We start from the raw sequence: 15,075 nt of genomic DNA, 5'->3' as shown, positions 1-15,075 counted from the left end.
CTCTTTGTGACGTTCAGCACTTCTGGTAGCCTGTTTATTAGCCCGTAGCAGGTGATGTCAAAGTGCTTATGTGTTCCCAGTAGATTGAGATGGCACTGCACACTTTGATGATGGTATAAATTAGCGGTGGTTATTGTTTGCTTTTATTATACTTACTAGTACAAATCAAGCTAATGCAAGGGTTTTTTTTGTGATGTTATAGGTTTATGAAAGCTTTAAGTTATGCATCATTAGATAAAGAAGATTTATTAAGTCCTATTAATCAAAATACCCTGCAGCGGTCCTCCTCAGTTAGGTCCATGGTGTCCAGCGCTACATATGGAGGTTCCGACGACTACATTGGACTGGCTCTTCCAGTAGACATCAACGATATATTCCAGGTACCATCCAGAGTGCTGCTGTTTCCTGTGTGCTGCCTTGTTTATTGTTTTGTTTTTAATGTTGTGTAATTGCTTATTAAAAACTGAAATTTATAGTGGATATGCTTGTGGGAACCATAAAGGTTTTTTGTTTGGTTTGGTTTTTTAGTTTGTTGTTTTTGGTTTTTCAAGATGAGGTTTCTCTGTGTAGCCTTGACTATGCTGGACTCCCTTTGTAGACCAGGCCTTGAACTCACAGCGATCCACCTGCCTCTGCCTCCCATGTGCTGGGAGTAAAGGCGTGCGCGCCACCGCCACCCCTGGCTCAGGTAAAGGTTTTTGAGGTGATTTTTCATCTAAAAATGTGTTAAGATGAGAACTGCGCATTCCTGGCTGTTCTATACTCTTAGTCTGCTCTTCTGTGCTCCTGTTTAGAGTCTCCAGTCCCTAGAACATTAGCCAGTGTCTGACCCTAAGGAGTAAGCATCATGTTTTGCTTATCTGTAGTCTGTAGACATTTAATCAATCCCTAATCATCTTTTTTAGACTCTGTAACTTCCTATTTTTTAGTCTTTGACCCTTTTTCTCCCTCAGAGCAGCCACGGGTGTCCATGAACAGTAGCCCCGCTCCATGAGATAGCACGCAGCTTCTAGTGGGCTAGAATAGTACTGCGGAATACGTATTTTCTTAGATGACTAAGTATTTTATTATTTCTTCAGTCTGTTTTTCTTTGTGTATAAAGTAGAAGTGTGTGGGATGGGTGCGTGTGTGTACGTAGTCCACACACCTGCAGTAGCCAGAGAATCTTGTTCATCAGTCCCCCTGCCTTGACACTCTTTGCTGTACTCCCTCAAATCTGGAGCTAGGCTTGTTTTACAAGCACGTCACATGCCGTCAGCTGGCATTTTATGTGGATGGTAGAGATTGAAACTCGGGTTCTCATGCTTGCTTGAACAACAAGCACTCTTCACCCACTGACCTGTTCCCGGCCCCTAGTTTATTCAGATAAATGCTAAAGTGTTTGAAGACCCACTTAATGTCACCAGGAACATGGTTAAGAGTGGGACTACTTACTTGGTTATGGTTTGGTAATCTTAACCTTCTTTAGTTAACTTTGCCTTAGAGATTTGTATGCTATAAGTAATTCTATTTCTGTTGCATTTTCCTACTTTTCCTAATAGTCAAAAGATGAGTTTCTTTATGTGATGAAACTGACTGTGACTTGTATGTATTTTAGGTAAAAGATATTCCTTACTTTCAGTCAAAGCATGTGCCTCCCCCAGATGACCGAGGATCAAGAATATTCTCCCATGACGGAGGAGGAGGTACTGTATGCTTTTTGTTCTCCTCAGACTCCTTACCTTAAAGTGAAATTGTCTTACTAAAATTAGGTGCACTAAACTTTGGGGTTTACTTAAACTAAACCAGAATAACTCAGCTGACTAAAAATTAAATCATGGTTTTAAGAAAATGTTCTTCCAGTGAGTGCCCCAGCTTCTCAAGTTGGTAAAACCTGGATAGTTCATTCTGTTTTTTAAAGTGCAAGAGAAATATTAAAACTAGTGTAACAGGTCAGAGACACAGATGTTTGGAATGAAGGAAGATATGGATTTGCTTACTAGTTATGTGTTTTATCCTGTGCTGTGAACTGTTACAGTGTAGTGGATATGTCATATGAAGCATAGATGGAATTGCTTTATCATCTCATTTTAACATACACCTCTTACAGTTACTGGTTTTGTTTAGGCAATTATAAAGGCTAATTGTGTTAACAACAACCTGTTCTTCATTTGTTTTCTTTTTAACCTTATATTGAAATAATGAAGGTATATGTGCTATTTTAATTTTCATAACTTAAAAGAAATTATTCTCTTTTCTTCCTAATTAAAATTAAATGTTGGGCCATAGAGACTTCTATGTACCTTTAAAAAAATACTATATTAAGACATCACGAGAAAGATGCCAATGGTGTCTTTATCCGGTTGTGTTTTATTTAATTAAACATGCAGGTCTGCCCTCTGGACCCGGCGGTCTTGTAAAGAACTCTTTTCACTTGCTGCGGCAGCAGATGAGTCTCACAGAAATAATGAACTCCGTCCATTCGGACGCTTCTCTCTTTTTAGAGAGCACAGAAGACACTGGACTGCAGGAGCACACAGATGACAATTGCCTTTACTGTGTCTGCATTGAAATCCTGGGCTTCCAGCCCAGTACCCAGCTAAGTTCCATTTGCAGTCACTCAGGTAAGTGGATCCGCTCCTTCTCAAGCCTTCCAGACACAGCTTCTTACCTCAGACACAGCTGCCCCTCACTGCACTGTTAGTATTTTAGCCTTTAAGTTTGAATCTTTCCACTTTTATCTTTTAACATATTGCTTAACCTGTTTTTAATTCTTACTGGCTCTGTAGCCCAACACATAAGACTCTGCTTTATGGTTTTCACCATTCTCATTTCTTAAAATTGGTAAACCATACTTAACGAAGTCCTCAGCAGCTGCTGGGAGTGAAGACTGTATTTTCCCCTTATTCTCTGTTCTCCTCACACCCCCCCCCCCACACACACACACATACACCCATGCTCTTCTATAAGCACACATAGTTTGTCTGGAAAGTCTGCCTTATCCTAAGTGTCATGGCTGAGAAGTGTCCCGATTCCTAGGCCAGGTGTAAAGCTTCCTCTTTGCTCTCACTGCCCTAAAGATCTCTTCTCATTAAGATTATGATTACTCCATGACTTTCTAATTTTCTCATGGTGACTTCCTTCAGATTGTGACCTGTTGTCTCTTTATTTTCATGTCTCTGACAGTAGCTGCTGCCTTGCACACTAGGCTCTCCGTGTACATTTATTAGAGAGGGAATAAATAAAGTGCACACAAGTGGAGAGTTTCTTTCATTTGAGTTGCCCATGTGTAGACATTAGCAGTTTCAGTTAGTGTTGCAGTGCTCATGTGTATACCTGTCCTTGGTAACTTAACCCTCAGAAGTTGAATGATGACAGAGTTCTCTGGTGACGCTGCTGAAATTCTCCCTAGGATTTCACAACTTCACAGCTTGTGACTGTGGCAGCTGATGGTGCTGTAAGACACCCGTCAGCAGTGCGCTTGCTGTGGTTCGCCACGTACGGGTTGAAGTTGTGCTGAGAAACTGAACCTTCCTTTCAGTGGTTCCGTGTCCCAGTCTAAACTAGGCTTCTCACACTTTGAACCCTCCAGGGCCTCTGTATGCTGGCATGGGTTTTGGTTTTTACAAACTGTGTTTGCTTATGATTATTTTATGAGCATTTGTAAAATGTTAGATGACCACACACCATAGAAAGGAAGGCATCTAGATGGGTGGTGGTGGCACACGCCTTTAATCCCAGTACTCAGGAGGCAGAGACAGATGTATTTATGAGTTAAGGACAGCCTGGTCTACAGAGTGAGTTCCAGGACAGCCTGGGATACAAAGTGAAACCCTGTCTTGAAACACCCACCACTACCATCACGGCCACCACCACCACACAACAAGGACATATGCTCAACCATGTTCATAGCAGCCTTATTCATAATAGCCAGAACATGGAAACAGCCTAAATGTCCCTCAGTTGAAGAATGGATAAAGAAACTGTGGTACATTTACACTATGGAATACTACTCAGCTATTAAAAACAAGGAAATCACAAAATTTGTGGACAAATGGATGGGACTAGAGATGATCATAATGAGTGAGTTAACCCAGAAGCAGAAAGACTCACATGGTATATACTCACTTATAATTGGGACTAGCCTAAAAGGCACTTCCCACAAAAGTCTTCACTTACCAGGAGATTGGGATAGATGTGAAGACATCCTACTGGGACTCTAGGTAAGAGAAATATAGGAGATGGGAAAATAGAAGGACCCAGAGGGTCCTAGAAATATACAAGAAGAACATCGTGATGTATGGATTGAGGCCCAGGGAGTTCTGTTCAAACTATTGCACTAACCAAGGACAATACAATAGTAAACATCAAACCCCTACTCTGATCTACCCAATGGACAGGACATTCTCCACAGTTATGTGGAGAGCGCGGCCTGACTCTGACATGAACTCTGGTGCCCCGTATTTGACCGCCTCCCCTCGGTGGGGAGGCCTGATGGCACTCAAGAAAGAATAAGCAGGCTACCAAGATGGTAACCTATGATGATAGCCTAGGACCATACAGTGGGGGAGGAGGTTCCCTTCGGTCTTAGACCTAGGGGAGGGAAATAGAGTGAAAGTGGGAGGGAGGGAGGAACGGGAGGATACAAGTGATAGGATAACAATTGAGTTGTAATCTGAATAAGTTAATTAAATAAAAAAATTTTAAGTTAAAAAAAAAAGAAAGCTCTCCCGCCCCCTACCCCCCCAACACCCCCCCCCCCCGCACACAAAAATAGAGAAAAGGGGAGGGGTCTTACGTCATTTGGCAACATTTGTATGATTTAGGGCCTTCAAGTTCTTTTCACTAATTTACTCAGCAGTGTGTGTGGAAAGCCAGCCACCAAAACTGTCTTAATCAAAAAGACCACCACCAGAATTACACACCTGACTTCAGAATCCTTACAGAGCTGTAGTAATCAAATATCAGCATGAAACAGACATATAGACTGATTGTACACTGCATGTTCTACCAAAAAAAAAAAAAAAACCCTGTAGGAAGCAAAAGTGAGAATACCCAAAATTATTATTTTTATTATTTTTAATTTTTTTACACAGTAAAATAAACGAAGCAAAGAACCTGTACAAATGGAGCAAATACTTGCAAACTACCTGTCTGATAAGATACTAATATGCAAGTTGGATGCGATTGCACACACCTTTAATCCCAGCACTCAGGAGGCAGAGGCAGGTAGATCTCCAAGTTTGAAGCCAGCCTGGTCTACAGAGTAAGTCCCAGGACAGCCAGGGCTACACAGAGAAACCCTGTCTCAAAAATTAATTAATATACAGAATATAGGGTTAAAAGTAAAACAAACATAAATACATTTCTTAGGACAAAAACGTAGTCAAATGTAAATCAGAGTCACCATGAGCAATGCACTTACAGTAACTAGAGTACTTGTCAAAATGCGCTGTGTAGCATTCTGGGAAGGACGAGGAGAACAGGGAGTCCTTGTACATGGTTGGTTGGAATGTAAACTACCACAGCTACTGAAGAAAGCAGTAAGGAAGAATCTCAGAAAAAGAAACTGAAGCTAACTATATAGCCTAGCATCACTTAAGACAGAGACAGATAAAGGAAGTGAAATCATCTGTCAGAGCCGCATGCTGTCCCTTGGGAGTGGTGTCACTAGTCACAGTACCCGGAAGTGCAGCAAATACGGAGTTGATGAGTAAATGGACAGAGATATGTGGTCTGTATCCAGATACTGAGTATGTAGCTAGGGCTGCACAGAGAAACCCTGTAGACCAAAAAGGATGGTAGGACTAGCTTTATGTTCATAGACTGGAGGCGCATCTAAGACTGCAAGTGGAAAACAGAGGAGCCAAGAGACTGAGATGGTTTTCAGATGATTTTTATCTCAGAATTAAATGCTTTAATTTAAACCCATTCAGAAGACAGTGCTGTGTGAATGAAAGTACTGAGGAATCATGAAGCAGAGCTTCCTTCCCTTGACCTTCCCAAAGTTACAGCCTGTGAGAAAATACCAGGAAGTCCAGACATCCAGCCAGTGAGAGCACAGGTGTAACAGCAGAGCACTAGGCTTCAGTGCAAAAGCCAGGCTGTTGTCCTTGATTGACAGGGACAGGGAAGGCCCATGAGGCCTTAGCCCCACACAAAGAACTCCAGGCGACTAAGCAGTGCTGAGCGCGGGAGAAGTAGTCTTCCCCAGGGAGCGCACACCACGGGTTGTTGTCTAATAACAAGTGGTCAGCCCTGAAGTACCTACTTACAAAGAACACATGGACTAAGCTTGTGTGTGTGTCTATGTGTACATGCATGTAACAACAATGAAAAAAGAGGACCTGAATTTGAAGGTGAGTAGGGAGGGAAAGGGGAAAATGATAAAATTACAGTCTCAAAAAATCAATAATTTTTAAAGAACTGAGTAGACAGTGCCAAAGTCTGAACTTTAAGACTCAAGAAATGCCAACAGCCATAAACACTTAAGGTCGGCCTTATATTTGTGCACTTTAGTTTGGGTACTAGTTTAAGCCCCTTAGTGAGAATAATACCTTATAGTATTGTTTAGCCAGAGTAGGAATCAATAAACACTGAATGGTAACTTACATAAAAGTTGTTTAGGATAGAATATTCCCACAAATTCTGATAGCTGGTAATAAAGATCTACCTGTGTTCTAGGGAATAACTCTTTATTTTCTTTCTTTTGTCTCTCCAGCTACTCAACACAGTTTGTTATTGAGTAGCTATAAATACCAGAGATTTGGTTCTTAAATAATTCTGTCAGCATTTTCCATAAGCTACTTATGACTTTAAGGGCTTTTAACCAGGAAAAACAGCTTATGTTTCTAAAAATAGCTTATTTTTCTGAGTTAAGAAAGACAGATGTTTCATTTTATTTTTGGCTTTCCTTACAACTTTTTATTCTTTCCCATCAAAAGTGACACTTGGCTATAGCTAGTCTTCCTTTGCTCTCCATGCAGTAAAGGAGGTAGCTGGTCCAGTATGCCCAGCTCCTGCCCATACACAGCTTGCATCCATAAGAAAAACTGAGCAACTAGCTGTTCTTTCTCCAATTCCAAGAATGTCTGATTCTCTGTGTTGCTGGTTTAAAATCATGCCCACATTTTGAAGTTTTCAGTTAACAGCAGCCACATTATCCCTGTGATTCAGCATGTTTCACAGTGGTACCCTACAAATAAGAGCACAAGGTATTTTACATCTTTAGAAAGCAATGTGACATTCTAAACCTTGGTTTCCCTGAGTAATTAATGTTTAATGAAAATCATTGAAATCTTTAAAAGTAAGATACAGTTAAAAAAAAAGATACAGTTAATAAATTAAAGGGTTAGGAGTTGTTACTGGTTGAACGTAAGCCTGAGTAATAAATTAGTTGTTTAATTTTCTGAAATGTGTCAGCTGCAGAAAGTGTCACTTTCTTACTATTATTTATACAGAAATGCTTCGCCATTACTTCCTAGGTTAGCTTATCAGGTGAGTCAAAAATAACACATTTATCAAAAAAATTTTTAAAGATTATTATTTATACAGTATTCTGTCTGCATGTGTGCCTGCAGGCCAGAAGAGGTCATCAGATCACATTATAGATGGTTGTGAGACACCATGTGGGTGCTGGGAATTGAACTCAGGACCTTTGGAAGATCAGCCAGAGCTCTTAACCTCTGAACCATCTCTTTAGCCCCCACATTTATCTTATAAATGTCTGTTTTCATTGGGAATGAGGAAGGCAATGTTGTTTTAAATGACGTTTGATTCCAAAATATTTTCCTAATAGTTTTATTTTTTAAATTGTTGCAAAATTCAAGTAGAATCATTACATATTTAGCAAGTATCATTGCTGTGGTAAAATGCCATGATGAAAGCAAAATGGGAGGAGAGGAGATATTTGGCTTCTATCTTTATATCATTGCTCATCATCAGAGGAAGTCAGGGTAGTAACTCAAGCACGGCAGGAACCTGGAGGCAGGAACTGAGGCAGAGGCTGTGGAGGGGTGCTAGCCTAGGCAATAATGACAAAGTACTTCTGTGTAAGAAAATAACTCTTCTGCAGCTTTGTATACATAATTCCTTGAATTTTAATAATGTACATGTTCCTACAGTGTTTTGTTATTAGGAAAAACCAACCCCTAGAACATAGCGGGTCCCTTTGTTTGAACACTCATCCGAGCAATCTAGATTTGCTTAGATAAAAACCTTCCTGATGAGAAGTCATTGAGAATGGGAAAGAAATTCTTTTAAGAGTGTGCAGTGCTGATGCAAGAATAGACTTTTAATCCAAAATGCTTTTTTTCTTCAGACCTTCAAGATATTCCATATTCTGATTGGTGTGAGCAGACAATCCACAATCCCTTAGAAGCGGTTCCCTCTAAGTTCTCGGGGATTTCTGGATGCAGCGACGGTGTGTCTCAAGAAGGCTCAGCTAGCAGCACCAAAAGCACCGAGCTGTTACTGGGTGAGTCTTGAGGCTTAGTTTCCTGAATCCTTAATGAAGCTGTCCTCACTTGATTTTGCTTGTTAGCAAATGCTCTGTAAAGTGTCGCTTTCTGGGAACAGTGCAAGTCAGTGTTGGTGAAGCATTGAGCAGGCTCTTAAATGTTGCACCTGTCAGCCATCCACAGGTCCTCTCTTGGTGACCTGCTTCTATTAGCGCTTTCCTCCTAGATCACTGGCTGATGATGTGCACTTAATTCCACCTTCAGTCGCTTGCGGAGTTTGGAAACAAATTCCATGAACTGAAGTCATTACATGGTGGTATGCTGAGTGACCTCACATTGACATCTCATTCCAGGTGTTAAAACCATTCCGGATGATACACCAATGTGCCGTATCCTGCTTCGTAAAGAAGTGCTCAGATTAGTCGTCAATTTGAGTAGTTCAGTTTCTACCAAGTGTCACGAAACAGGGCTTTTGACGTGAGTAACTGCATAAAAGTTGTCGGCTTATTGTACTTTCTACGTTGGATAAAGATAACTTGTGCTGCTTACAGTTAGCATAGCGGAGGTCACAGGCTGCACTCCCACCTGTGGGCGGGGCTTACGGTGCTTCACTGTGGTGCTTTAGTGTGTAGAGTTAAGTGAAGGCAAAAGTGAGTAAGAGTCCAGCCAGACTTTCAGACAAATCTGAAAAAAAAAAAAAAAAAAAATCAAAAACTATATCTGAAAGTAAGGCCATTCTTGTCCTCTTTTTAAATTTTGATAAAATTTGTGGTTTTTAATTAAATAGCTTATTATTTGTATAATCTATAAATTATTTTTAAAATTTCTAAATTCCAGTTTTTGAAATAATTGTTAGGAGCTATAACTCACATACCAAAACAATTCTTTTTAGACCTTTCGTTCATTTTTCAAGAAAGTAGTAAAGACCTAAGACCAAATGCTTGATAAGTAAGTTTAGCAAATAAAGTGATAAAATTTCCTTTTTAAATTATTTTTCTCTTTTCTTTCTTTTAAGGAAAAATTGTAGGATTTTTATTGTTTTTCTTAGTCAGAGCAGCGTGATAAATGAAAACTTCGAGCAAGTTGTCTTTATTTGCACTACTTAAAGTAGTGGTTCTCAGCAGAAGTGCGCCTGGGTTCCCTGTGTGTGCTGCCTGTGTGGGCCACGGCTGCAGGAGTGAGGCCTTCTACCCAGCCCCCACCCGTGTGGCTGGCTCTGAGGTGCTGTCCTCATGGAAAGATACAGATAACCAGAGATAGCTAATAGCTTGAAATGCACTTTAAATGCCTTACACTTTGATTGTGAGGATATTTGTTGTTCTCTTAGTCTAATAGGTAAAATTCATTATTTCCTGTGTTAGTGAAAAATGACTTTACAAGAAGCATTTAGATTTTCATAATGTTTAAAAAGTAGAAACTTGGAATATACGAAACTCCAAGCCAGGTATGGTAGCATGCGCCTGCAATCCTCACCCTTGGGAGGTAGAGGCAGGAAGCCATGGAGACATGATCAAGGCTGGCCTGGGCTACATGAATCCCTGTAGCAAAAAGGATGAAAAGCGGGGGACCAAATGAGTGACTGACTGACTGCTTTATATTAGTAAGCCACCACTCCTAACAGTCCATCTAATCAGGATCTGGAGAAAAAAAGTAGCAGAAAGTGTCATTTTAGAGGTTAAGTGAATAAATTATGCTATAATTTTATCTTAACATAATCTCTTTCTTCATTTTAGCATTAAAGAGAAGTACCCTCAGACATTTGATGACATATGCCTCTATTCTGAAGTTTCTCTTCTGTTGTCACACTGCACATTCAGACTGCCGTGCCGGAGGTTCATACAAGAATTGTTTCAGGATGTACAGTTTATACAGGTAAGTAAGACCATATTTCTGAAAAGTGTCTCCCAGAATTATTCGGTGTTTGAAATTGAAGTAAGTTGAAAGAGTATATCTGTGAACATTATATGCCATTTTTATTTTTAAAAAATTGTTATCACCTATTCCTAGATGCATGAAGAAGCAGAGGCTGTGCTGGCAATTCCTCCAAAACAACCTGTAGTTGACGAATCTCCGGAGTCCTGACCTCGTGTTTATGATGTTATGTCTAGATCATATCTCTCCATACTTGCGGATTTCTTAAAAGCCTCACAGAGCACTGGCTGGCTGGCAGCGAGGCAGGCGTGTCTTCTGACCCTGTCCCAGCAGTAATTGTACAAAGCAGCTGAACTGCTGACATCCCCAGCCAAGCCAACGTCTCTCCCTGTTGGGCCCTTCTCAGGGCACGTGATTCATTACCACGGTTTTAATTCAGTTACCATCATATGCAAGAGCCAAGCACTGAATACCTACATAGGTTTTCTATTTTTTTATTTTAAAAGCATAATGGCAGTGGAACAAAAACAGGACATGAAGAAACATCCTTCACACAGTTATTTCTGAATGCTTTTTAATCAAGGGTAAATACAAGAGATGCCTTGTTTGTTACCTAATTTGTGGAACCCACGAGTCACTGTCTCTGAGGCTACATCCTGTTCCCCTGTGGACTGTGCTGTAGTTGCTGGTGTCAGGGGGACATACTGGCCTTTCCACATTTCCGTAACGTTTGTAACACTACTTCAGCGGTTTATAACCTCAAAGCAAAAGAAGAGCCTCAACAATCAGAACTTATAAGTTATTTTATGTTGCTAGACTGCATAAAGATGTTTGTTTTCCATCTCTTTAGGTTTGTTGCAATGTGTTGTTAAAGGCTGTTTGTACCAGTTAAGGTTTTTCACTACCGTTGTTGATTAAAATTGTTTATTTAACCTATTTCCCATGTCCAGAACACATACATACGTCTAGTGGACATCGGACCACACCAGCTCCTCACACCACTTTAAACGGATAGAGCAAGCATTAGTAGTCTGGACCCAAAGTAAAGGAAAGCATTAAAAGGTGTTTCCCATCTCTTGAGGAAAAGACAAGTTTGCCTGCAATTTACACATTCCATGGAAAAAAAGAAGGGCCTTTTTTTTTTTTAAGGCATTGAGCAGGGTGTGATGGCACATACCTGTAATCCTAGCACTCAGGACGCAGAGACAGATGGATCTCTGAGTTCGAGGCCAGCCTTGTCTACTAAGTGAGTCCAGGATGCTAGGGCTACACAGAGAAACCCTATTTCAAAAAAATTTAAAAAAAAAAAAAGTCACTGAAGACTCACTATTAAGATTAAAATTGTGGTGATAAGCCTTAATTATGAAATTTTAAAGCAACGATAATTTAATTTTTGTTAGCGTTCTTGTTTTGCACAAAATAATTGCAGTTGCGGGTGAGTTAAAGAGTACAGTCATGGCCTTTATCACATCTGTGAAGTTGATGAAGGCAAGGTTTTGTCTGTCTAGTTTGTGTGTGTATAAAGATACTTCGAAGTCTTTACAGGAATTAAACATATATGCAAATTTGTACATAAAGTAGCATGAACATCATTACTAGAATGCTTATATGTGAAAAGGGTTATCTTCTTTTGAAATCGTATATATAGAGCAAAAACATCTAGCTGGACTGACTAGGACCCTTTTGTAATTCCTTGGTGTGGCCCATTTTTACGATTACACATCAGCTTTAACACTGTCATAGCCATTGGTCCATATCTTCCCATGTTGTACACCCCTTTCCTAATGGGAAGTCCCCTGTGAACTGGGAGACATAAGTCACAGAGGTTTTTCTTTTAATTTACTGGCACTGAAAGTTCCCAGTGGGATGAAGCATTTCATCTCCCCTCCTGACTCCTCTTACTGCACCTCAGCTGTGGTTCTTATGTGCGCTGTGTAGCAGCTTCGTGAGAACAGAGCAGACAAGGGCTGAGCTGCTGCTCACGTTACAGCACAGGTCCCGTCTTCTCAGAACATCCAGTGCAGGTACAACCTTGTTTTTAGTTTCACACTGACCCAAGTGTTTATGTAAATGTCAACAGCACTTCTAAGAGCATTGCCTGTCACCTTGGTCTTTGGTCTTGGATAATAAAACTGCCTTTCCAGAGAACCAAATGTCAGAGATACTAGACCAAATAGTGGTTACAATTCCAAAGGAAGTAATGTATTCTAACTCATGATGGGATTAACATTTTAGACATTCATTTTAAACACTACCTCAGTTAACAGTATAAAATCTGTGGTTTCGTCCCTCAAAAGTTAAATGATAACCATTCTTGTTTGTTTTCATCGCACGATACTGTCCCCATCCTTGCACACCTGAGTCAGCCATCTAGAAATTAAGGCTGTGCCTAGTGTCCTAAGTAAGGGTTCTGTTTTGTTTTGACTTTTGACTGTTACTTTGAAGGGTGTGTGTGTGTGTGTGTGTGTGTGTGTGTGTGTTATCATATCTGCCTATAGCACTTACTTTGGGAAGATACCAGAGCTTTGTGATGATCAGTATACTGGGGAAAATTATCTATGCTTCAGTTTATAGTGCTGTTTGGTTTAACCATGGTTTCACCAACAGGTGTAATACATTTTCGTTAAGTACTTACTTGTATAAAAGTAGATTTTTATGGTGAAAACTACATGCAGTGCCAAGTGATTAGCATAGTTGTGTAAGACTATTACATTATAGGAGAAAAGGTTATGAATGATGTCAACGGTAAGAGAAATCATTGAGAAAATTGTCTGTAAGTAATAGATGTTACCAAAATAATGTCAATCCTGTAGTTTTTCAAGAGTTTAGAATTAATCTTAGTCATAAATTTGTACTATTGGTAATTATTTAATAATTTGGAGGAGTTTAAACAGTTAAGCTGGTTGTAAACTGTGAATTTCTAATTGTAAATTGTCATTTCTAATTGAGTTTTTTTAAGAACAGATTTCCGCTTCACATACTAAGTAAATATTGACAAATAAGAAAATAAAAATTTTAGTATTTATAAGAAAATAGGCTCAAAATTTCTTACACTTTTATTTTTTGTTTGTGCTTAGGGTATATTGGAGGAGGAAAATGTTCTTCCTGACTTAAGTGTTTCTAATAAAGAGTAAGGATAGAGACATCCCATAAGACAGTGATATTACAAGGCTGCTGGGAAGTGTGTGCACTGTTCCAACGATGATGTATCCAAGTCACAGAGAGCCATGGTTAAAGCTGAGTTCCATGTGACCGTGGCCAAGTGTTCAAATGGGATATCAGTGTTTATTTAGATCTGTCTACTGATATATATATTCATTTTTATTTCATTCCTTTCAGAGGATGCCTTTTATCCCCCATATCAAAGCACAGATCATTAAGCAATAAGAAACAAATTGTCTGTCATTCAAATTACAATTGCAGTTCTTACGTGGTGAGAGTAGGGTGCTAAATTTTTGTGAGAAGAGCTTGTGACCACTTTGGAAATGTATTTTGGAAGGAAGGGTTCTCCCTGCCCTCTCCCCTACTTCTTCCATTTTGTCTCAAAGTCCTCACAATCCATGAAAGAAAAGTAGAATCATTTGAGAGACTTCCCAGAAGAGCTGCTTGCAGTGAACACTTGAGATTTTCCTAAGTGTGTGTCAGGAAAGGTCCCTATTTCCTCCTGACTAACAAAGTTGTTGTTCCCATTTAACCTCGAGAGTGTCACTACACTGAGTCTCACTTCCAGGGGTGCCAGTGACCTTGAGGGCAGTGCTTATGGAGGACACAGAAATCTGTGCAAGTCTTTCCAGGAGCCCTTTTCTTGTATTTCTAGGTCCCCAGAGGGGCTCATTTCTAGTCCATTTATATGGCTCACAGAATGTGGGATTTCTCCCCTTTAGAGTATTTTTATAGTTAGGTGGATAACTCTGCCACAGATGCATGGATTGCACATTTGACTCTATAAGATACTTAGTATAAAAAAATTAATTTATGCCAAAAAGGAAACATATCTTACAATTTTCCCACTTAACTAGGTTGGTCTAGCACAAAATGCAAAGTCTTGGGGCAGAGCGGGAGTGGTGAAAAATTTTGATGTACGATTGTTGGAAAATGTTCCATTACTGGCCTGTCAGAAACGCTAAAGATGCATTGTGGAACAAATGATGTAAATTAAATTAGCTTTGAAAAGTGGTAAGGGATCTTAAAGAGAATCTCAGACTTAGCGTTCTCTGACCACATGACCTTTTTTTTAATTTAGAAATACGCTGCTACATTTTTGGAGGTTCTGGTGTTTGTAGGTCACTGAACAGACATTGAAATCTGATTTATATTGTATAACTGTAACATAGAAAGAAAAAGTATTTATATATTTTCCTTAAGAATATTTCATTGAGTTGTGTATAATTTAAGATTTGCCCCCAAATGGTTTTGCTCACCTTGATTTTTTTTGTTGTTGTGGTTGTATTCTTTTTGTATAATGTGTACAGTTTATGTTAAGGGCATTACAGCCTCCTGAAGCATAATCTTATCAAAGGGATTCATTGTTAATAAAATGTACTTAAAATTCTTAAATTTGTGGAATGTTGGCTTTATTTGAACATTTAGTGTGTCACTGGACCTTGCATTTTCCAGTAAATGTGGCTTTTTGATTCTACAGATGGGGATGGTCCCAATTTTAAAATAATGGTTCCTCCTTGACATTCTTGATAATTTAATGTGAATTTACCTCACGTCATTATTGTGAAGGCTTTGGAAATGGCAATGTTTTTAGCTAGAACAT

At 39.5% G+C, this 15,075-nt stretch overlaps 1 protein-coding gene across 6 annotated transcripts in view; it reads left to right on the top strand.

The window, feature by feature from the left end:
• RICTOR (RPTOR independent companion of MTOR complex 2) overlaps nt 1-14,867 on the top strand; it is a 101,316-nt gene extending 86,449 nt beyond the window's left edge. For 4 of the 6 annotated variants that reach the window (XM_084782187.1, XM_084782188.1, XM_084782186.1 and 1 more), the window contains 7 exons: nt 203-380; nt 1,598-1,685; nt 2,370-2,603; nt 8,300-8,455; nt 8,792-8,915; nt 10,172-10,310; nt 10,446-14,867. In XM_084782187.1, coding sequence (XP_084638313.1) covers nt 203-380; nt 1,598-1,685; nt 2,370-2,603; nt 8,300-8,455; nt 8,792-8,915; nt 10,172-10,310; nt 10,446-10,520 — 994 coding nt within the window. In that variant the 3' untranslated portion in view covers nt 10,521-14,867. The remainder of the gene's footprint in view (nt 1-202; nt 381-1,597; nt 1,686-2,369; nt 2,604-8,299; nt 8,456-8,791; nt 8,916-10,171; nt 10,311-10,445) is intronic. The other 2 variants (XM_084782190.1, XM_084782189.1) reach the window with 1 other exon arrangement.
• Nucleotides 14,868-15,075: the final 208 nt, after the last annotated feature.

Source organism: Acomys minous (genome assembly GCF_964271855.1).
Source record: "Acomys minous genome assembly, chromosome: 5".
NCBI lineage: Eukaryota > Metazoa > Chordata > Mammalia > Rodentia > Muridae > Acomys > Acomys minous.
The sequence above is the reverse complement of the archived record's forward strand: the minus strand, read 5'-3'. Positions and strand labels throughout refer to the sequence as shown.